Genomic DNA, 24,193 nt, shown 5'->3' on the forward strand with positions numbered 1-24,193 from the left:
AGTTGTTTTTAGGACTATAAGTCATTCTCCTCAAAAGCTACTGACGTTAGAAAAGTGTATACCAATATGGCATGTAACTTTAGAGACGGTCCCTAAATTTGAGACTCGTCCAACGTCCAACGTCAAGCCAACTTTATGTCTGTTTTTTTTTTTTTTTTTTTTTTTTACTTTTTCTTCTTTTCTCTTCGCTGGATTGGTTTCATCCATCAATTGTGAACATTCAGCCGCAAATATGAGGTGCAAGCGGGCGCCGGCGCGGATGGGAGAATGGAGGAAAGTTTTTTTTTTTGGAGCAACTGGGATGGTGCCCCCTCTGGGAGTTGGTGCCCCAGATTGAGTCAGTTCGGGAGTTCGGAGCAGGATCGCGAATCATTTGAGTCAGTTTGGGGATCGCGAATCATTTGAATCAGTTCGGGAGTTCGTAGCGGGATCGCGAATCGTTTGAGTCAGTTATGGGGATTGCAAATCATTTGAGTCAGTTCGGGAGTTCGGAGCGGGTTCGCGAGTCATTTGAGTCAGTTTGGGGATCGCAAATCATTTGAATCAGTTCGGGAGTTCGGAGTGGCTTCGCAGATCATTTGAATCAATTCGAGAGTTCGGAGCGGGTTCGCGAATCATTTGAGTCAGTTCGGGAGTTCGGAGTGGGATCGCCAATCATTTGAATCAGTTCGCGAGTTCGTACCCGGTTCGCGAATCTTTTGAGTCAGTTCGGGAGTTCAAAGCAGGTTCGCGAATCATTTGAATCAGTTTGGGGATCGCAAATCAGTTGAATCAGTTCGGGAGTTCGGAGCGGAATCGCGAATCATTTGAGTCAGTTTGAGTGTTCGGAGCGGGATCACGAATCATTTGAGTCAGTTCGGAGCATAGGTTCGGAGCGGGTTCGCGAATCATTGAGTCAGTTTGGGGATCGCAAATCATGAATCATTTCGGGAGTTCGGATCGGGATCACGAATCACGAAAGATTCGCGCTCGTTAATTTATATATAAATATATAAAAGTGGTAAAAACTCAAATTTTCAGATAGCCCAGATCTAGTCAACACTATTTTTTTGTGGCCTAAATCCCTGAATTTGCAATACATTTGAATAAAAAAGTTATTTAAAAAGGCAAAAAATTTAATTTTTAGCTTTCCAAATACCCACACAAGTTCAAACTTAAAACTGGTTTATAGAGGCTGTGTGAAAATTAACAATGTTAAAGTTTTAGCTAAAAAAACTGAGCAATTACACAAAACCAGGACTTCCAATCAGGAATTTCTCAAAGGAAAAATTAAATGTACTATAAAAAGAAATGCATTCAAAAATATATTTCTACCTCAGAATCTCCTAAAATATTCCCAAATAAGAGTCAAACCATGTTTAAAATGTTTATAATTTTTTATTGTTCATATTAGGAGAAACAGTTACGTCAAAATGAATGAATGTTGATCTATACAGCAAAGTCATCTTAAAGAGCAGTTAATATCAGAAGTGACAGAAGTAACATTAATAATAATATTGAGAACCGTGTTATTTTCCAAAGACATATATGGATACATCAAGTTTATATGTGGAGGATCAGCCAATCACTTGGCTGCTTACTGGAGACAGATTTCATCATGTAGGTCAGGGATGGGATGGTTTAGCAATATGTTAACATCCCATACTCTGATCTCTAATGTTGCCTTTAATACATTTTTTAAAAAAATCACATTTCAGCTGGACCAGAAAGATAGTCCTTCCCTTTTTGAATGAACATGTTATCGCTCTCTATATACACACACACACACACGGACACACACACACGCGCGCGCGCGCACACAGAGTAACTCCCAATGGATAATGATGATAATAATAAATGCATAAAAAACAAAGTTAATATAATAACTGGTATTATTAAAGGTTTTAAAAAAAACTCTACTAAATAGTACCTGGTAACCAAATCGTTGTCTATGCTTTTTCCCTCCGGAAAAAAAGACTCTTTGTGGGGAGAAAATATAAAACGACTAAACTCTTCAAAAAAAGACAACTTTATAAATGTTTTCACACATTCTCATCTTTAAATGTTCTCTTACATGCTCTTTCAACCAACCCTTCGTACACTCAAACACATACAAACACAAGGACAATAGAAAAATACATGTGATAAATGGCTAAAAAGTCATGACGAAAACTGAAACGATGAATAAAAAAGTTCATTTAAGTGCCATCTCCCATAAACCATTAGCTTCTGTTTATCCTTCTCCCCCTTTAGTGCAGTCTTAGCCACCTCTCGGTCTCGGCTGATAGTGACAAACCTGTTGCACGTTTGCTAGAAATGTCAATCAGCAGGCCTGCAAAGCAGTGTCATAAAAGGCATTTAAACTTCATAAGTCATACAGATCAGTAATTTAACTTGATTTGGGTGAACTATTACTATAAACCTGCTGCACTTGCATTTATGTAGAATTCATTTGGTGGAGTTTTTGCATATTTTCTAGTTTACTAGCGTTTGTAACATTATCAATTAGAAAATAATTCAGCTTGCTGGATTTAAAAGCACGTGCTAGTCTTCGTTTGCTGGCATTCGTAACCTTTATCTTTATCACCCATTAAGCTAGTGTCCTTTTCAGTCAATCTCACACAATCCCTGCAACAAAATTAACCTTTGTTTTCGTTCCTCTTAGAAGTGATGTAAAAATGTGCCATGTACAGAAAAAAAAAAAAAATCACTAATGTAAAATAAATTAGAAAATCCTTTCTCCACTGATGGTGCTTCGTTATTTTCTTTGTAATTCTGAAATTGAATCATTAAAAATTATCATGCAAATCAATTACTATCAGTTTTATTCATGGTGACCAAAGAGTTGCCGGTAGCCATTGACTTACAAATACAATGTAAATCAATGGCTACTAGCAAATGTCTTGTGACATTTTTTAAAATATCTACTTTGGTGTTCAACAAAAAGGTTTTGGAACAACTTGACGGAGAATAAATGATGACAAAAGTTTCATTTTTGGGTGAACTATCCCTTTAACAATCTTGTAGCTCACAGTTGCACTGTCTTTAACAAAGAGCATTTATCAAAATCAATTCTCATATGAAGAACACAAATGGGATTTTTACCTCCATAACCCGACTGGGGCGCTCTAAAGTTGAAAAAGGAACAGCACTGGGGCTGGGAATTGTATATTTCAATAGCTTCTAACTGAAAATGGCCACTATGAAAGTTTAAGGCCTTTTTTGTGACACTGCAGAGTAAGTCTAAAGAAAGACAACTCATAAGAGTTCATGCGCTCCTCTCCTTCATCTCTCCTTTTCTCCTTAATTTGCAAACCTGCCCTTTCCTCCTGCCAGTTTGGAAATCTTCATCTGTCCCAAGGCAGTGTTTTATTTCCTTCCCTATTCATGGTCCATTTCTCCTCATCCCTCCTCCTCGCTCTCGTTCTCCTCAAGTTCCTCTACGAGTTCATGTGCTCCACCTGGATGGCAGAGGTGGAGACGGTGAGGCAGAGGTCTTTGTGGGCCGTCAGGTCGGCCACGGTGACCGGTTTGTACTGGATCTCTCCAGCCGACACGGTCTTGTACTGATGCAGGTCGAAGGGGCAGGGTATTCCCTCTGTAACAGAGTAACTGGTTGGTGGTGCGGGGTTGGGCCGGTTCTGTGCTTGCGCCGCTGCAGCTCCGGCCCCCCTTCCTCGCCCGCGACCCCTGCCACTTCCTGCGCCCGAGGGCTGAGCCGGATTGTGGCCCTGCTGGGATTGCTGGGCAGCCACTGCAGCTGCTACCGTCAGAGCGTCTGGGTTGTGTTTTCTCATGTGTTTCATCAGGTACGTCTCCTAGAACAGTAACACAAACAGAAAAACGTGTCAAAAGTAGACCTGCCTGATGAATCGTATTTCAATGGCGATTTCTCTCAAATTTTTTAAGCAAAATTGCCTGCAATAATTCTGATAAAATTGATTGGATGTCACGATTAAACGCGAGCTGGTTGAAAATCAATTCAAATAAGTGACGCTTCAAATCGGTTGAGAAGCTTAGCAAATCGATATTCAGTTTATATGAATGTATGTAATGAGCTGAACTTACTGTCTTTAGAAAAGTTTAGATTAACACCTAATTAATTTAGTTATTATACCGAATTTTTTTGTTAGACTTGATATATTTGTTATAAATCTGTTACTCAATGATTTGTATGCTTCCTCCCACACACCTAAATACAATGACGCACACACAAACACATAACATAACATAACTAACACTTACAAAAATACACATACAAGAGTTATCAGAATTATTTTTACATTTTAGCTATCAGTTTCTATGTTTGTTTGTCCAAGTGTTTGTATTTGGCACTTGTAATCATTATCACATTCTTTACTAGCATAATACAAAAAAAAAAAAAAAAAAAAGTTCAGATGGTATTTTTCCTTTGCAATCTTGCCACTGTATAATGCATATTAAAGTTAATAATTGCAGCACTGCTTTGTTTACAGCGGAAACCAAGGAAACGCTTAAAGCGCCACCTGCTGGCAGAGAGTGAATCTGCATCTCCTTCAGCTCTTCAGCTGTTTCTGTTTCATGCAGATATTTATGTATAGTTTCACAAAACTGAAGTCAAATAATACATTTTTTGCTTTAAATTTCAAAACTATACATTATAATTTAGATTAAAACCTGTTCATGTTGCATCTATGCAACATCTTTGTTAAAATGCAGTGATTGGAAAGAGCACAGACAAAGCTTATTTTATTTATATGAAGAGATTTATTTTATTTGTGTTATTTATTTGATTTGGGGATCGTTTTAAAATTTCTAAGTTAATTTGTTGTTTATATTAAAATGTTGTTATTCAGCAGACACTTTTATCCCAAGCGACTTACAAATGAGGACAACAGAAGCAATCAAAACCGACAAAAGAGCAATAATATGCAAGTGCTATATCAGTATATTATTATTAGTGTTATATTTAAATTTCAAAATGTCCAAGCAAATGTCCAAGCAATAATAAAAGGACACATTTAATTTATCATTTGTCTTAAATCTCATTTTGTAAAAACAAAAAAAAGAATTGCGAATGGAATTGTGAAATCAAAATCATGAATCAAATCAAATCGTGAGTTGAGAGAATGGCTACATCCCTGTAATTTTAGGTAAATAAAAACAATGACAAGAAAGAGGATCCAGGATTGAGGTATCGTGGGTGGGATCTTACAGATGTGTAGGAGCGGTTGCAGAGGCCACAGGAGAAGAGTTTGGCGTGTTTAACCGTATGTGTCGACAAGTGAACCTCCAAGCTGGTTGCATCTGTGTAGCCACGGTTACAATTGTGACATTTGTATGGCTTATCCTTGTTGTGCTGTCTTCGATGAGACTGAGAAAAAAACAAACAAATAAATGTCATGAGGGTGGCCCTGATTTTAATGTTAACATGAAATAGACAAGCAGATTTATGGAGACAGTTACAGCTACAGCTTCTAAAATATGTATACTGGTCCGAATTAATAAATAACATGTACAAAAATGTATTTGACTATGATTTATGCAATTACAGTAAAATAAAGTGTCAGTTTTGAATTGGAATCTTAAGGACTATAATGAAAATGTAATGAAATTACATAATTTGTGGCCAAATTATTAATTTTTTTCAGACTTTACTTTTTTGCAAAAAAATGCAATGGCATAAATGCAGTCTAATATTTGGTCACAACCGTTCAAAAGTTTGTGGTATTTTTCTTTTCACATTCTTTTTAGAAATATATATTTTTTTTTAAAGAAATTAATGCTTTTATTCAACAAGGGCACATTAGATTGACCAAAAGTGACAACAAATACATTTAAATTGTTACAAAAGATTTAAATAAATGCTGTTCTTTTGAACTTTCTATTCATCTAATAATCTTGAAAAATATATCAGTTTCTACAAAAATATTAAACACCACGAGATAAAATCAGCATATCAGAATGATTTCTGAAGGATCATGTGACACTGAAGACTGGAGTAATGATGCTGAAAATTAAGAATTGCATCAAATAAATGACACACAATAAATGTATAATATAATATATACATAAAAGGCATTAAAATAGAGCACAGATTTAAATGTAAATAATAGTTCACAATATTACTGTCCTGTTTTTAATCAAATAAATGCAGCCTTGGTGAGCATTAGATACTTCTTTCAAAAACATTAACAAATCTTACCGACTCTGAACTTTTGAATAGTGTATATATGAAATAAAAATACTAAATATAAATAATTGGAAGAAGGAAAAATACTAATCACTATATTTAGACAATTTCATATGAACATCTAGTTACTGCACTAATTCTCACAAGCCACATCATATTTGATGTACAGTTCAGTAAATCAAGTTTAATAAATTAATACTTTTTTTGTTTTATTAAAATCGTCCAAAGAGTCATTAATTTCTAGACTGAAGTGGACTGGACTTGCATTTGCATATAGCCATCTTGAATAGTAATTGTGTGTTTTAGTACCGTGTTCAGTCTGCAATGAAACCAAGGGTCATGAAAATTCATTTTGTTACAGTATTTTACAAAAGCTCAAAGATTTTCCTGAACACCAGAGTTTCAATCACTTCTGTAGAAAGCTGAAATGTGTGAAATCAGCTGAAGATGGCTACCTGGAGGTTGGATAGTTGGGTAAAAGCTTTCTCACAGCCGGGATGGGAACACTTGTATGGCCGATCGCCAGTATGAATCCTTCAAAACAAAACAGAAGCTTTTCGTTAGAATACTTGATCTACATTTCAAAATCACACGAGAATACATTCTGCAGGGTCTAAAATATGTTTGCAAAGACGATGAAGCAAAGAGGGAAAAGGGAGCAAGGAGAAGAATAAGACTTCTGTTGTATATGCTTCATTACTGATTCTGTCTGTCCGTCTGTTACCTGTTATGCTGCTGTAAGTGGCTGAGCTGTCTGAAGGTTTTCTGGCAGTAGGAGCAGGTGTAGGGTTTGGCGCCGTTGTGGATGCGCATGTGCTGGGACAGGTAGCTGGAGTTGGCGAAGGATTTGGAGCAGTGGGGACACTTGTGTGGCTTGCCCTCGGTGTGGTTTCTAACAAGGGATGAAGGGAAGGGGATGAAAAGAGAGAGAAAAAAAACATTAAATCAAATATTGAATAAAAAAAATGTAATCATTAAACAAGTCCTACTTAGATCACATCATGATTGTATCAAAAAACATGTTATATGTTTCATGCTTTTAGCAATGTGACGGTGCTCTTTGTGGTGTCTGAGTTATGAAACGCAGCACACAAAAATAAAAGGCACTTCATCTTATCCTCTCTCTCTCATCGGCTTCCTTTCGCCTCCCTAACTATCAGGTTATATCAAACTATACCAGAGCCTTTAAACCAGACATGAAGATGATAAACAGAGTGAGACATAATTCAATTAAAGACTCATTCTTGACCAACAGCATAAAAATGAGATGGAAACCAGAGGAAGAGGACATGAAAAGCCAGATAATACAGAGAAGAAGCACAGATAATTCAGAAGCAAATGGAGAAAAAACTACAAGCTTTAAAGCCTTCCAGCCTGCTAGGATTTCATTAAAGTGTCAAAATTATAGTCTTTGCTAATTATTATCATCACAGTAGTTCATAAACTGTAGTTGAAAAATAACAACGTGGTTACATGCTCATGTGACGCTGCTTTGCTATGTGGTCATGAAAACGTATCGTTTGCACGTTTTTAATTACTGCAGTATAAAAACAAGTGAGTTTAAGCCATTGAAACTTATTTTGCTTTATGCACATGCTGTCTTTGTAAGTATCCCCATGAACACAGTAATTCAGGTCTTAAGTGAAAGCAAACAGGTGAGAAAGAAAACGTGTGTAGCAGCTCTTAAAGTGACAGCAGTCTAATATTCCTGCTGTCTGCCATTTATGTAAATCAAACAACAAAAACGAGAAGATCTCTCACTGCTCGACTAAATCACTTTTGTAACTTCAATAAGAAATATATATTTAATTTACACAGAAAAGAATATTCAGTGTTTTATACATTTGATGTATGTAGCATTTCTTATTTATTTGTTCTACCATAATTTTTTGTTTGTTGCCTGTAATTATTTTCTTATTCTTTTTATCAGTGACTGTTTACTTGTCTTCAGTGAGCTTGAGTTTTTAAATATATATATATATATATATATATATATATATATATATATATATATATATATATATATATATATATATATATTTTTTTTTTTTTAAGCTAGTAAAATAATAAATAAATACAATAAAACTTATTTTATCTAAAGATTTAATGTAGAAAAGTAACGATATTTTAAAATAAACTATAGTATCTATTCAAAATCAACAACGCTGCCCACACTTAGCACATATATAGAGTAAAAGATTGATTTTAAGATTTTTTTGAATAAAATGAAGATTGATTGAGTATTTGGAAATAATATCTTATGCAATCCACAAGAGAAAGCAGATTTAAAACTTTATATAAAATGCTTTGCAAAATTATAATGGCAACAGAAATGCCGAAAGGACATTGACAAACCTAAAGGGCACCAAAAGAATTAAATGAAACAAAAGAAAGTTAGATACTGTGGCGTGAAATAAGGCAAAAAGAGCAGTGATGAGATTAGCAAAGGGCTGGGTGTTATGGAAAAAAATATATCACAATTTTCTTTTATTTTTGTATAAATATAATTTAATCATAATTCTTTGTCATGTTGGTTTTAATATTTTGCAAGTTGTCGGATCATTACAACCAAACTAATTTCCCTATTGTAAAGTCAAAGCCTTTCAAGCTAACAAAAATAAAGAATATAAAAATCTTAGTTCTTAGTTCTTAAAAGAATGAAAAAATACATAATATACAAATAAAACAAACAGTACTTTATTTTCAGGTACAATGTGTATTTAGCAGGATCATTCAAGAAATTGAAATTTTTGAAATTCTTCAATTTCTTCAGTCAGGAGCAGTGAGGGATTTTTCTCTTTGTGTTTGGTTGTTTTATTAACCTTAAAGGAAGCGGTTTTAAACCTGAATGAGTTTCCTCCTTCTTCTGAACATAAATGCTATTTTGGGGGGATTTTAACTAATATAATAAATAAAAAGAAAACAGATAGAATAAAAAAATAAAAGAATAGAGCAAGCTAGTGTTAGAGGTCTTTACACATACACACACACATACATATACAATTGCATAATAAATGAAAAGAAAATAGAATACAAAAAGATTAAAAAGGTAGTTAGATTTTTTTAAAGAATAGAATTAGAATAGTGAGTGTTAAAGTTAGAGGGTCAAATAAAGATGGAAGAGATGTGTTTTAAGCCGATTCTTGAAGATGGCTAAGGACTCAGCTGCTCGGATTGAGTTGGGGAGTTCATTCCACCAGAAGGGAACATTTAATTTAAAAGTCCGTAAAAGTGACTTTGTGCTTCTTTGGGATGGCACAATCAAGCGACGTTCACTTGCAGAATGCAAGCTTCTAGAGGGCACATAAGTCTGAAGTAACAAATTTAGGTAAATGGGTGCAGAGCCAGTGGTAGTTTTGTAAGCAAACACCAATGTCTTGAATTTTATGCGAGCAGCTATTGGAAGCCAGTGCAAATTGATCATCAATCATAACTCCAAGGCTTCTAGCTGTTTTTGAAGGAGTAATGGTTGAAGTGCCTAACTTGATGGTGAAATTGTGATGGAACGATGGGCTTGCTGGAATCACAAGCAGTTCTGTCTTGGCAAGGTTGAGTTGAAGGTGATGGTCCATCATCCAGGAAGAAATGTCAGTTAGACAAGCTGAGATGCGAATAGCTACCGTCGGATCATCAGGGTGGAATGAGAGGTAGAGTTGAGTGTCATCAGCATAGCAGTGGTATGAAAAGCCATGTTTTTGAATGACAGAACCTAATAATGCCATGTAGACAGAGAAGAGAAGTGGTCCAAGAACTGAGCCCTGAGGCACCCCAGTAGTTAGATGTTGAGACTTGGACACCTCACCTCTCCAAGATACTTTGAAGGACCTATTTGATAGCTAAGACTCAAACCATTGAAGTAGGTAGGTAGTAGATAGTAGGTTTAGTAGTGCATCCTTGAGTACACACACACACACACACATATATATGTACCGTGTATGCTGTTGTAGATGGCTGAGCTGCCTGAAGGTTTTCTGGCAGTAGGAGCAGGTGTAGGGTTTGGCGCCACTGTGGATGCGGATGTGTTGCGCCAGATAGCTGGAGTTGGCAAAGGATTTGGAGCAGTGAGGACACTTGTGTGGCTTCGCCTCCGTGTGTGACTTGGCATGAATCTGCATGTCTGATTTGCTGAAGAACGTCACCGCACACATCCGACACCTACAGAGAAAAATCAGCATGTGCATTTGCAATTTAAATACACCCAAAAGGGTCGTCTTAAAAACACTTTTGAGAACTTATACTGGAAAATGTATCAGAATGTAGCTCATGAATTCCATTTGCATGAATTTATCGTCTTTATAGATGCTACCTTACAAGCTGATGCAAAATAAAGTGATCTTTTTGTCTATAAAAAGGTAAAATTATGAATGGTATTATAATGTTATACCAAAATTAAAATTCAAATTAAAAAACCCTTAAGATAATGTAAAAAGAAAAAAAATGCATCTTAAGCAGGCAGAATAACATAAGTGGACTTTGAACTATTAATTGCTGCTTTGAATGATTACGTAATTGTGGCATCTGTAATTGCGATTAAGAAATTTGATTAATTGTGCAGCCCTAGCAGAAATGTCATGCAATTAGATTTTAACCTTAATAAAAGCACTAATACACATTCAAATAGAGTCAGTGTGTTTGTTTCAGTGCTTAATACACACTAAAGTCTCATGATCAAGAGTTAAATTAAAACCCCTTAACATAAAAAACAAAACTTTTATTGATTCAAAAATAGATTAAACTGAATTAAATTGAACTTAAGAGATTGCAAATATGAAGAAAGAAAAAAAAGGCTATTTATTTAAATAATTCTGTTTACTAAAGCAATAATTGGCACCTGTAGGACTTGTTCCCATCTTTGCCTTGATGATCATCCTCATCATTGGAAAGGTCGTACGGGTCACTTGTGTTATGCTGTAAGAGCAAAAAAAAAAAAAAACTGGTAAATTTTTACTTATGCATCAGTAAACAACTTGAGTAAAACGTAGAGAAGCATGTTTTGAGTATATTTTTTATAAATAATAAAGAAAAAAGTTTTTCATTTCTGTCTACTTCTCAGTAATTAAAGTTCTTCAAGAATTTCACCCCTTTTCTAAATTGACTCAAAGGCTAGTTTGGAAAATACCTTGAAAAAATGCTGCTGCTGATTACCAATAAAGTCCTTATATTACCTTATATGACGGTGCTGAGTTCAAAAATGTAAACATTCAATGATATAATTTTTTTTCACAAAATAAAAAGCAATATTTTCAAATATATGTATTAACTCCAATGCCCTTCAAAAGTAGGCACATGTCAAAAGTTCTCTAATTTAATGAGAAACAGAAGTTTTCAAAATGTATCATTTCATATACAATATGCAAAGGAATGGAAAAATATCCACAAATACTCCATTAAATATCAATGACCTTTACATAAAAACAAGTTTATGAATAAATAAGCTTTTTTTTTGTTTTCTTTCACCAAATCTGTAATATCAGGGCATGACAATAAGGATTGTCCAATGACCCGGTGCCAGCGTGAAAGACGTTCGGGACAGTTAACAGATTTGTCACTCGGGCGATTGGGTCACTGCTGCATCGTCCCAACGATTTATAATTTGCACATGTTTTAAAGCCTTGCCAATGTAAACAATCAAGCAATTTTAAAGCATTCAAGTGCAAGACGACGCATAAGACACCTATATTGAGTTGAATTATGTCTTTAAGTAAAGAGTTGAGAAAGAAATCACATGTATATCATTATGTTTGATCCATGCATTGACTCTAAATTTAACGTGCCCAATTAACCAACTGCTGTCTGTCAAAAAATAAAAAATTTAATTTTTTATCTTTGTTCTGTTTATTAATTAATTGGTGCTATTGCTTGTGATGTTAATCTGTTCTTATTTACTGAATGTTCGCTTATCTTTAATAGTTAATGTTCAAAACTTTTTATTTGTTAGGCTAGTAGTTTTTGCTGGTATTGAAATTGGAATAGAGAATTGTAAAATTTAACTGGTATTTAAAAGGTATTTAAGTGATAATACAAGACTTCTTCACCTTACAATTGGTTGCTAATGGCTAAAATGCTACGAAATGCATCATATTTTGAGAGAAAATGTGACGTGCTTGCACAAAAGTTTTTGGAATCATCTCCCCCAAATTATTATGAACAAGTAATGGACTCCATTTAGCAAATCTGATGCAGGGTGGTGCATCAGGGTGGTGGTGTTATATAAACAATGACTTATGTGTATAAAGGTAAAATTATGATATCTCACCTGTCCCCCCGCGGCCAGGTGTGCAAGAATCAGCGCATCACTTCCTGTGGCAAGTGCGTGGGCAGAAACCGGACCTGCCCTCGGCATCATGGACTTTTTCTTTCTGCCCCGCTTTGAGGGAAGCGGCATGACTACAGCAGGTGGAACACTGCCATCTTCTTTCTTGTCTGTTCGTGTCAGTCGGGCAAAAAAAAAAGTTTTATAAACTTGAGACAGTGAAGGTCATTACTGTTATTTTCAAAGAAATGTCTGAAATGTAAAGGTCTGACATTAAATCCTTCACACTGATATTAACTCAATTACTTAGTAAACATTTTGTGTCAATTTCAATAAAATGAACATAAATGTGCACTAAGACCTAATCATGCATTTGTAACGTTCTAATGTCCCAGTTTTAAAGGTGCTGTATGTATTGACAGCTAGTGGTTGAAATGGACATTGCAGTCCGAATTCGGTTCTCCCTCCCTTTCTTCCACAGACTCACGCGGGTTGCCAGATTGAGGACACACAACAGGAATGAGCGCAACTGACAATAAATGGTGACGAGTGTTGAATATCTGGGTCCATCATTGTTTTTCAAAGAAAATGGTATGTGATCTTGACATGCTTCTTAAATATATGCATATTAAACACATTATATAACATATTAAGGTATTTAAATTAGTGCTGTCAAAATTAGCGCGTTAACGCATTCGATTAATTTGAAATATTTAACGCGTTAAAAAAAAATAACGCAATTAACGCGGTTGCAGTTTTTTTTATTTCCAGTTGTGGCCTATGTGTGTTCAACGTGCAAAGAAATATGGTTAAGCCCAAGGAAGGACTTTTAGACGGAAAGTTTCAGTATAAAACTCTGCCGGATTACTCTTCAATCTGCCACAAGAAACAGCAACATTAAAATCATGAACTCAAATGTCATTGTTTAAAAAAAAAAAAAAAAAAAAACAATGACTGTAACAGTGCGTAAATCAGACCTTTCTGTAACGCTAACGTTAATAAGCTTAAACGAAAATAAGGAAATAATTGTGTAGCGGAGTATTTTTTGTACACAGTGTCGCGAACTGTCAATCACTCCTGTGCGCGTGCATCACTGTCCTCCTCGCAGCTGCAGCAACTTGCGCTCTCTCTCTTCATCAAGCTTTAAAACAAAAAGGGGACAAAAAGATCATATTGTCTTTGTGCATGGGCTATAGATTAATTAGATAAATGAATATCTAAATTTGTGCCTTGCCGTCTACGGTATTTTTTTAGAACTTAGAAAAAAGATGCTGCAGCCAATGAACAGCCAGCGGGGGCTGCAGGACGACTCAACCTCCGCAGACAGTTTTTAATGTTTATCAGACAATAAATACTCAAGATTTTGCTTTAGTATAACTCACAACGAGTTTCACACACCTTCTCCGGCCACGTTGAGTTGTTGACACTTAACAGTGGGAAAAGCGACACATGCGCTATTCACTTGTATAACTTAATGGTGAATGGGTAATGTAGTTTCTGCTCTGGGTGGGATGAATTAGGAAGCTTGCATTGTGAAGGGCGCTCTGAAAATCGGCAGTGCAGGTAAAAGATTAAAACCTCTATTAAAACAGATGTCCAGATGAGCGTACCGGTACGCTACAAGCACGTTCTGGGCGCACGGAGAGGTGGCGGTACGCTCAAGAGCTATATTTGGAAGTGGCAGTACTGAGTACCAGTGCATACCGGCCCACATAAAGCACTGGCAATGACTATACTTTGGAATTTTTTTGCAGTCCACTTAGAATTCAACATAACAGAAATCATTTTTGTTTTTTATTGGCATTGATTGTTTTGAAATTCAAATGGTACTTACATGCCTGTGTTTTTATTTCTGTAATAAATATGGCTTTCAAGCCAACAGTTAATTTGGAGGATATTGATGGTTTATTGCAGGTATGTTGTTTACATGGGAAAATCTGTGTTACAAGTTAAACAAAAATTCCAATAAACAATCATATTTTGAATTTAAATAGTTTCTTTGTCTTGAGTTTACATTAATTATTTACATTTTACATTTACATATCCAAAAAGTTTCAGTCTTTTAATTGCGATTAATCGCGATTAATCGCGATTAATTTAAAAAAATTGTGCGATTAATTAGTTAATTTTTTTTAATCGATTGACAGCACTAATTTAAATACTTCTGTACAGTCAATAAATACATAAATACATACATACAGCATCTTTAAAAGTCTATCTTGGCAAACCATTGTGGTCTCCAAAACCAATAATCTTATATGTCTGACCAGAGCGTAAAGTCAAATGAGTCTATTATATGAAATAATGTTAAATTAAAAAATATCCAAAATCTAATCAAAGCAAAAATTGGTGGATGGCAGGCCGGGTCAACAGCCACCAAATTTCTAATCTTGCAGTTAATAAAATGTTATTTCACTTTAGTGATGTGAGTGTGATTGACTGCAGGTTTCTTGTAGAGATGTACATGTGCTATTATACTTACAGTGGCTGTGGAGATAGAGGGAAGGGGGCCGGACAGCCTCTGACAGAAAAGAGCAGAACATACTCAACATATAGAGCTCGCTGTCCCTCTCTCTATTCATCCATCATCCATCCCTTCTCACTACCTCCCAGTCACTCTCACTTTCACTTCCTACAGCTTATCTGGCTGTCACATTGACTGAGTAAGCAAACATACGTGTGTGTGTCTGGTGCAGTTAAAGTGACATGAAAACAATTAGGAGAAGAATCAGTAGCGTGCAATGTGTGGCATATTCTCTGTTATTAAATAAGAAGGAAATGCTCAATCAAGCACATGTTTTAAATAGAATTATTGAGAACAACATGAATCATTTGTGACTATGAAATGCTAACATAACTGTTACTATATACTGTGAAAAATGGTGAGCTATGAACTTTGCATAATAGCAGGAACATCGATTAAATAAGTGTGTGTGTGTAAGAAAACTGTGAATTTGTAACGAAGCATGTTTTTTTGGCTAAAGTGGATGTTACACATTTATTCAGCAAGGACACATTAAATTGATCAGAAAGCACAGTAAAGACATTTACAAAAAGATTTCAATGTCAAAAAAATGCGGTTTTTAAACTTTCTATTAATCAAAGAAATTGGTTTCCACAAAAATATTAAACTGTTTTCAACATTGATAATAATAAATATTTCTTGAGCAGCAAATCAGCATCAACAGATTTCTTAAAACTGGAGTAATGATGCAGAAAATTCACTTTTGATCACAGGACTTACATTTTAAAATATAAAACAACATGTAACATAAAACAAAAAACTTGTTTGTTTTTTTTACTATAGTTTTGATCAAATAACTGCAGATTTGGTAAGCAGAAGAGGCTTCTTTCAAAAACCTTATCTTACAAACTCTTGAATGGTCTTGTACCTGTGTGTAGACAGAGTAAAAATCTTTACCTGTGTTTGACGGGTGCAAAGCGGACACAATCATGGTTGTTGTGGGCGGTCCAGAAACAAAAGACTGAGAGGAGGCCGAAGGAGTGACCAGCGCCCCCTGAGGAGTCGTGATCACTAACCCCGCTGAGAGCCAGAGGACAAACACATCAGTCGGACCCGTTCTGATAACCTCATTACATTAACATTTGATTTCATCAGCTATATGGGTGTGTAAATAAATGAATATCCTGGAACAAAAACAATGTCTTAAGTCAATGTGCTATATTTTTAGCAATAGCCAAAATTATTTTTGTCAAAATTATAAATTTTTCTTTTATGCCAAAAATCATTAGGATATTAAAGTTGGGGGGGTGAAATGCTCATTTTCACCCAATATCCTGTTAATCTTGAGTACCTATAGAGTAGTACTGCATCCTTCATAACTCCAAAAAGTCTTTAGTTTTAATATTTTTATAAGAGAAAAGTAGTCTGTGCCGATTTTTTTCGGAAAAACACGAGCCACTGGAGGCGTGACGAGTGGGCGGAGCTAAAGAATCATGAGCGCCAGTAGGCTTTTGAGTTGAAAGCGTTTGGAGTGACATTACCGTGAGGAAAAAAAAAACATCATCCAAAACAAACCATGGCTAACAGTCAGATTCAGCCGTTTATTTATGATCCAGAATCAGATCCCGAGGCTGAAACTGAACGAGAGCAGCAGCAGCAAATATACGCAAATCCGTCGTCAAACTGGGCCTTGTTTGTAAAACAATCATCTTCAAAATGCAGGGAACAAACAAAAACACTTGCACAACTCCTTCGATGCTCTTTAAAAATAAACTCCGTCCACTGGTCCCTTAAGGTTTTTTTTGTTTTGGTAATCTGTGCTGTGCAAGGTTCTTGCCCTGGCAACCAAAAACACACTCCTTTTGTGACATTTCGCGCCGCTCTCGCTCTGATCAGTGAATGTCTCTGCTCTCAGTGCTCTGCTATACGGGAGCGCGCGCTCTTCCGGCAGAAGTGCCCTCAGGACCCATATAAGGAAATTCCGTTCCATCTAACGTCACACAGAGCCATACTCGAAAAAAACTTTCCGAAACTTGTGACAAACCGGAAGGAGTATTTTTGGAACAGAAATACTCCTTCAAACGTACAACTTAATTTTTGAAACTTTGTCCATGTTTAGCATGGGAATCCAACTCTTTAACAGTGTAAAAAACTCAGTATGCATGAAATAGCATTTCACCCCTCCTTTAAGTTAAGATCATTTTCCATTGAAGATCATTTATTTCTGGCTACTAATCATAGGTTTCTATACAAGTAGTGGTACTTTATGAATGGGTTGAGGCTGAGATTTAGCGCATTTGAAGTGAAAGTACTATGTGTTGACAGTATTCCCTCATTTTTGGCCAAGATGGCTTTTGCATTAGAACTCTTCATATATGCATCATTGATTTTTCAAAACCTTGGACACCCACCTGCCGTCATGATGCCAGTAGACGGGACGGGCAACACCGTGATGTTCTGGGATGTGTGAGGTGGGTGCAGGTGTGATCCCAATCCAGTTATTTGCGCCCCTGATGTCCCGCCTCCTCCTCCTCCACCCTCCTGCTTCGGCAACCTCCCGATGGCGCCTGTGTCCATGGAGACTGAGCCTGGCACCGTCAGCACCGCGGTGGGGTAATGCGCCGCGGATGAGTGAGGAAAAGCAGTGCCCTTGTCTGGCCCCAGCTGCTCTTTCATCTTATTCAGAAACATGGCGTTCTCAATCTAAACTCGCAAGAGGGAATGAATGGAGAAAAACAAGGGAAAGAAGGGAAGGAGGAAACAGAAAAGGAGGATGGATTGAGAGATAAATGCAGATGGAGGATGAAGGGGGAGAAGGAGAGAGCAGCGAGGGAAGGGTTACTTTTTCTGGATGCTTTGCAGAGCTTCCAGTGTGTTACTTTCACATTGTTCAGTGCGAGGCTGGTGTTAGCCATCCCGGACTGGTATGCATGTTTGTTTGCTTTTTTGGTTTACTAGATTGTGTTCTAAAAGCATGGCGTGTCTGTTAAAGACACAAGGATTTACTGTACAAGAGAGTCCAATAATAAGGTGTCTACCTGTCCTTGTACTGTTGGTACGGGAGACCAAAAGTATGATGAGTTGAAATGGGAATCTTCCATTATTTCTGCAATTGAAAAGCAACATATCTTGTAAAACACCCACTCTGCCTTTGGCAACACTTGTGAAATGATACCTCGCCTTTATGTTTCTCGTGTGGCCTGTAGGTTTATGCACTCACTTGGTCAAGACCGTATTAATTTTGGTATCCAAGCATCTTGCATAACATAAAAAATAAGGATTTTTAAGGACAATAAGGACTTTATTTCTCTTTAGGCAAAGGACTTAGAAGCAATTTTTGGTGGATGCTTGGCAAAGAGGCGTGTTGGGTTAGGAATCCTGGTGCATGCACGACCCAATGTGTAAAACATACCTGACATGAATAAAATAAAAATGAATGCATGCCAGCTCAGCCTGCACAATACCTCCCTCCAGGAAAAACAGATTGAACCAGCCTAAGATGGATTGTGGTTCTCTCAGTTTAGCTAAGATGGTGCTCGGCTGGTTTAAATTGTCTGCCAACTAGTCCAGCAGAATGATCAAACAAAACCCCTCTTAAAGTTGCAATGAAATGGAAGTAGTGACCAATCTTTTCTTCTGTAATTTAACACACATTAAAATAAGTGTTATTTCAGTATCACTGATATATACCATTATATATTTTTTTATTTCCTGTTTTCACTTGAATTTTTGTAAAAAGGGGTGGTTGACTGTTTTTTGTAGGCTTGATAGTGTAAGGGGTGCAGGCTAACATGTTAATGCTGTGTAAAAAAAAAAAAAAACGCATTCTTTTTCACATAATTTACCTTTATTCTACACCGCTCTGTCTCTTCACCAATGAACACTGATAATTTCCTAATTTTTTGAAGCCCCTCCTTCAGAAATACACAATGGGCTGAGATGGTTAGCTGGTCCACTGTTGTGATTTGCTAGATTTGCGCCTAGTGCGCGTCCCTCAGCTCATATCAGCATGATATTTAATGCGCATCTCGTCAGTAAAGTCTGTTGACTAAGCCTTTGAACACTGACAAGCTGCGCAAAACATGAGTTAAGGCTGCTCCTGCTTAAAAACCAGTTTAAAGATCCAATGTCATATAAAAGTTAGATTAATTGATGGCAGCCCTGAACCACCTGAGCCCTCAGTATTAAAGTAAACACTTGTGATTGCTGGGTAAATGCTTTTATGCCTCCTCTCAACAGCGTTAAACAGTGTGTAAAGACACTCAAATGCCATTTCAGAAGCGTTTCTGTGTCACCTTTGAAGTGCAAGTCCTGCAAATGTCACCAGAGAAAAGTCCGTCGTTTCCACTTGAAGGTCCGGTTTGACATTTTGATTAAACATTACAAAGTTTAAAAAAAAAAAAATTGCATGTTTTTATTTTTGTGTTATATATATATATATATATATATATATATATAAAACACAAAAGGCAAAATTAAAAACATGCAATGACTAATTGTTCACAATAAAATATAACACATGCATCAGTGTTTCCCACGGACTTAAGGCCCGTTGACAAAAGATATAGTTCTAAAAATGGTTCTCAATATTAAAGAATAGCAGAGTCCACACTACAACTATAACAATAAAGGCACAGAGAAACAGTACGGTTGGAATCATTTTCAGAACGATTTTTTTCCAGCTGATGAACAATACAAACATTGACATCCAATCAGAATCCATCCTGCTATAACGAGCTCGAGGATTTAAAGCAGCAGACGCACGTGCGCTCAATAAACAGACGATATCGTTCGCTGGTGTGGAGGCTAATATCGTTATCTTTGTAGTTATCTTTGTAGTTATCGTTCTTGGTGTGAACGGGCCTTTACACTCTATTTGTGGTTACACTTCCCCAGGGGGAATTCATAACTTCGATACGATATCGATATTCTATACCACGGGCAAAAATTTTAAACATAAAATTTTAGATTTTTATTGAAAGATGAATATATAACAAGGCTAGAACATGACGAAGACAATTAGTATAATAATATTAAATTATAATATTAAAAAATTAATATTTTTACATTAACAGAAACAACTTGAGGAGGTAAAACACTGGAGAAAAACTAATTTCTTTAGAGAGAAGGTTTATTTTCCCTATTGTTTTACTCAAGATAGGGTGGTGTGAGCATTAGTGAGTGCACTCATGCAATGTATGTTTCATTCATACTCCTACAGAAACTCCAAATACATTTCACAGATGCAACAGGTCATTCCAGGAAATCCCTAAACACATCCAGCTATAGGCAATTTCAGCACCACATACAAAATAAAGGAAATTTCTTACAAAATAATTAATACGTTCTATCCTGCAAATCACTACATTAAGAAATTCAAAATCTCTTTGGGAACTGTCCATTTGCAAAGAAATTTTGGCAAGATGTTTTAGGTTTCATTAGGAGTAAAATTTATAATGAATGTGCCCTGTTTTGGAAGGACGTAGTGCTGGGTTTTACAGAGTATGAACCGTCTAATAAAAAAAACAGTGTTATGTAGTGAATCTGGTTTTGCTGCTTGCAAAACTCAACGTTCACAGATGCAAATATCCAAACTCCAGACCTCTCTCTTTTGTTTTCATGAAAGAAATTGAGCAATATCTTTCACTGATCCAGTTGTCTAAGAACAAAAAGGCTGTTTTTACTCTAATGACATCTAAGAGTTCATCAAATAGTTTTTGTTTCTTCAGTGTGTATTGTATTAAATAATCACCAACTTTAATTTCTTTTTAATTTTGTTGTCATTGTCTTATATTTATTTGCTGATATTTGTATTAAATTCTTTTAGCATTAAAAAGAAGAAAATTCAGCTCTACACTGATGTAAGATTTTTACGATGGCGTTTTAGTGCTGTTGAAAATAAAAAATTATAAGATTACCAGATTACAGTGGTAATATCACGAGAATAAAGGCAAAATATTACAAGAATAAAGTTGAAATATTTCAATAATTTATATCGTAGAAATTAAAGTTAGATTATTTTGAGAGTAGGCCTTTATTGAGCATGCAAATGTCCTGGATTGAGAGCACCGGGAGAAGTTGCATGCCATCGGTATTGATTTGAATATTATTGCATCTGAGCTTAAAGTCAAGAATATGATATTTATTAACAGAGTGAACAGGAAACACTTTTTATCATAACATCAGCTCACACACCTAATCGACATTCCATTGGGGGGCGCTGTAGCTCTCTTATTTAACGCTTTTTTTAATACACTACAACAGTGGTTCACAACCTTTTCAACTCGCGGCCCACACAACCAACCACATATGTTTGCACGGCCCACTGTAAAAAAACATTTACTGACCCTGCTATTGTTGGGTTAATAACTTAGCACTCAGAAGCTAAATTTTTAACTGTATTTATTGGATGAACTAGGGCTGTGTGATATGGACAAAAAAATAAATAATTCGCGATTTCTTTTATCAATTTTGCGATTTCACAGATATGCTTTGAATTTATAAATGCATTCAGGATGAATTTGAAACAAATTTCCAAAAGAAAACCAATTAAAGTTATCAAAAAGTTGTAAAGTCTCTAGAACAGACATAAGTCAAAATAGTCACTATAGTAAAGATGTAACAAAATTTATAAACTTATGGCAAAAATATAAATAAATAAATCCCATGTGCATGTTTTTTTGCCATGCATTGTTCATAGAGCTCATTAATTGTAGTTATACATTATACAGGTTCACACGTACTCCGTCTGCAGTGTGTATACAGTATGTGTAAGCAGTTCAGAAGCAGCAGTGAGAGTGCGTTATTGTAACGCGAAAGCACATTCAAATAATGCGTGAGCGCGAATCCCTCTGCTTGCACGAGGATTTCCTTTGCTCTGTCATAAAACCAGATGCATTAAACCTGTCTCCTCTCACTCAAACTGTGTACTGTGCACTCACAACTCCCTCTATGCTCATGTGCTAGATATTAATAATTTTCGCACATTTTTATTTTACCGCGTGTGAACTCTCTGATCCTTTAACATGGGCTCAGAAAAAAGACGCATCACAGACAGTGTGTGAACCTTGAGTTACGTGCACAGTCTGTTCTGTTCTAGCGCTAGGCGTGTTGCATTCTGTTTCGATCTGAAAATTACTGCGGGAGGTCAGGGCCGCGGAAAAAATCATGCTATAAAGCGATTTAGAAATCGTGCACACTCAAATCGTGATTTTATGATTTTGATTAATCGCACAGCCCTAGAATGAACTGGCAATGAAAAGAAGTTAACAGTGACAGTTTAATATTTAATTTTTGTTAATATATATATATATATATATATATATATATATATATATATATATATATATATATATATATATATGAAATTATGTTATTATATTATGACTTAGAAATTTTTACATTTTATATATTAACAATATTATTATTTATTTTAATAGTAATTGGCGGCCCACCTGCAATACCACGGTGGCCAACAGGTTGAAAACCACTGCACTACAAATATAAGTGCGATTATAAGCAGAAATCATACCATGTGTCATAATCACGGGGACAGTATGCTTGGAAATAATATTTCATATCTTCCATTGCATCCATTATTTGTAGTGCGCCAGCCACCCAATAGGAATAAGATTTGTGCTTTTGATAGACCTTCGTTTAATGTCTAGGCTCTTAAAACCAGTTTATAGCGAAACACAAATTATGTTTTACAATCTCTTTAATGATCAGATCGCTGTATTTATGTGAAACAATTCATTAAACTATTTTCTCTGTGAAAATTACAAATATGTGAAAATGTATTCTTGTAACATTTCGACTTTATTCACGAAAACATTTCGACTTTATTCACGAAAACATTGACATTTTTTGGGCGGTCAGTGTAAATATTGTGACAGGACTCCACAAATAAATCACTGTAGCCTATGGGATACACTGATGCATTTAGGAAAGATATGGGGTGATTCTTTATTTCATGTAGACTCAGACCATCCTGACGAGACTGAGGAACCAGCAGACCAGTTTACACTGATTTAAGCTTTTCAGCAGGGCTAAACTAGTAGCATTTGGAAGAAGACAAAAAGGTTGTAAAAAAAAAGGCAAAATAAAAAAAATATAACATTTCCCTTTTTATATATATTTGATTTTCTTTCCAAATAACAATTGGTTGGCTTATGCAACAGCACCGCAGATCGTTCAGCTGTAAGACAGATGCAGGACTTGCATGGAGATTCTCGCTCGCTATAAATAGGGATCAAAACAAAAGCTTCGCAATCCTGCGCCAAACCTGTCTGCGACTTATGATCACAAGAAAACCAAAGCAAATGTGAAGACCTTACTCAAGTTCTGTGCACATCCCAGAGAACGTACGGTCTTTTATTTCGTATGCACGCCTAAATAAAACCAAGAGGGACAAAAAACGTCGCGTTTTTTATTCGTTTTGTAATGGTTGCACGCGTGTTTTGCTGCAATGACAGCTCACTTTGCATGTTGCTATCGAGTGGGAAAATGTTAAAAGCATAAGCATAAGGAAAGTTAGCTGGGAAGTCACAAAACCATCCATTCGTGATATCAGGACTTCCTCAACGAGCCTCCATTAAAATGTCAGCTTTTGTTATGCACGCAAAGAAAGAAGCTCTAACCAAAAGCTATGCAACATGTAAACTTCCGCCTGCAAACAATAATGTCCCTATGCCTCCATCCCTCTCTCAGTTAGTGTCGCTGAGAAAACAAAAAAGGAAGAAAAAAAAACTCGAGGATAAAAAAAAAAAAAAAAAAACAAGACAGAGAAAAAAAAACGTCGACGCCAATGCGAGAGAGACGCAGCTTCATGCAGACTTCCGGCTGGCGAGACAGGGGGAGAAGCGCCCGCGTGAGTTGCTCAAATTTGGAGAAATAATTCACAATTGACTGATAACTCTGTGTTAATTACCGGTGCTGGCGATTCCCTTTCAACCCCCAGGGCTCCTCCGGGCCGGGACAGTTCGGAAACTTCGTCCAAATCCGCCCGAACCCCTTGGATTCACCGATTTTTTTTCCCTCAATTTTTTTCTATTTTTTTCCCTCGCGAAGGGCTACCCGACTCCGCTCGACTATACTTCCTGTGAATGAGGTCAAAATTACACCAAGCCTACCGCCAAAATCACTTCCGCCATGTGAGGTCATATAATTTCCGCAAAAAAAAAAAAAAAATAATAATTTAAATCATGGGTTCGTGTGCTTCTAATTAAACTTTTATAAGAATCACGATGTATTTGCATATTATGTATCTTAATTAATATAACCGGGTAATAAGAAACATCAACTTTATATGGAAATCCGTATGAAA

At 36.1% G+C, this 24,193-nt stretch overlaps 1 protein-coding gene across 3 annotated transcripts; it reads right to left on the bottom strand.

Moving 5' to 3' along the window:
* Positions 1 to 1,357: 1,357 nt before the first annotated feature.
* Positions 1,358 to 23,963, bottom strand: znf384a (zinc finger protein 384 a). Of its 3 annotated transcripts, XM_052533848.1 has the most exons (12): positions 23,798 to 23,963; positions 17,907 to 17,974; positions 17,280 to 17,571; positions 15,826 to 15,948; positions 14,887 to 14,925; positions 12,408 to 12,574; positions 10,983 to 11,059; positions 10,082 to 10,306; positions 6,876 to 7,043; positions 6,607 to 6,685; positions 5,174 to 5,332; positions 1,358 to 3,797 (listed from the first exon to the last, which is right to left on the bottom strand). In XM_052533848.1, the coding sequence occupies exons 2-12, from the start codon at positions 17,967 to 17,969 to the stop codon at positions 3,420 to 3,422; spliced, it is 1,770 nt and encodes a 589-aa protein (XP_052389808.1). In that variant the 5' UTR covers positions 17,970 to 17,974; positions 23,798 to 23,963; the 3' UTR covers positions 1,358 to 3,419. The 3 variants fall into 3 exon arrangements, with proteins under 3 accessions (XP_052389808.1, XP_052389810.1, XP_052389809.1); XM_052533850.1 differs by lacking the exon at positions 17,907 to 17,974; XM_052533849.1 differs by lacking the exon at positions 14,887 to 14,925.
* Between the last annotated feature and the right edge of the window lie 230 nt (positions 23,964 to 24,193).

This window comes from Carassius gibelio, chromosome A19 (genome assembly GCF_023724105.1).
Source record: "Carassius gibelio isolate Cgi1373 ecotype wild population from Czech Republic chromosome A19, carGib1.2-hapl.c, whole genome shotgun sequence".
Classification (NCBI taxonomy): domain Eukaryota; kingdom Metazoa; phylum Chordata; class Actinopteri; order Cypriniformes; family Cyprinidae; genus Carassius; species Carassius gibelio.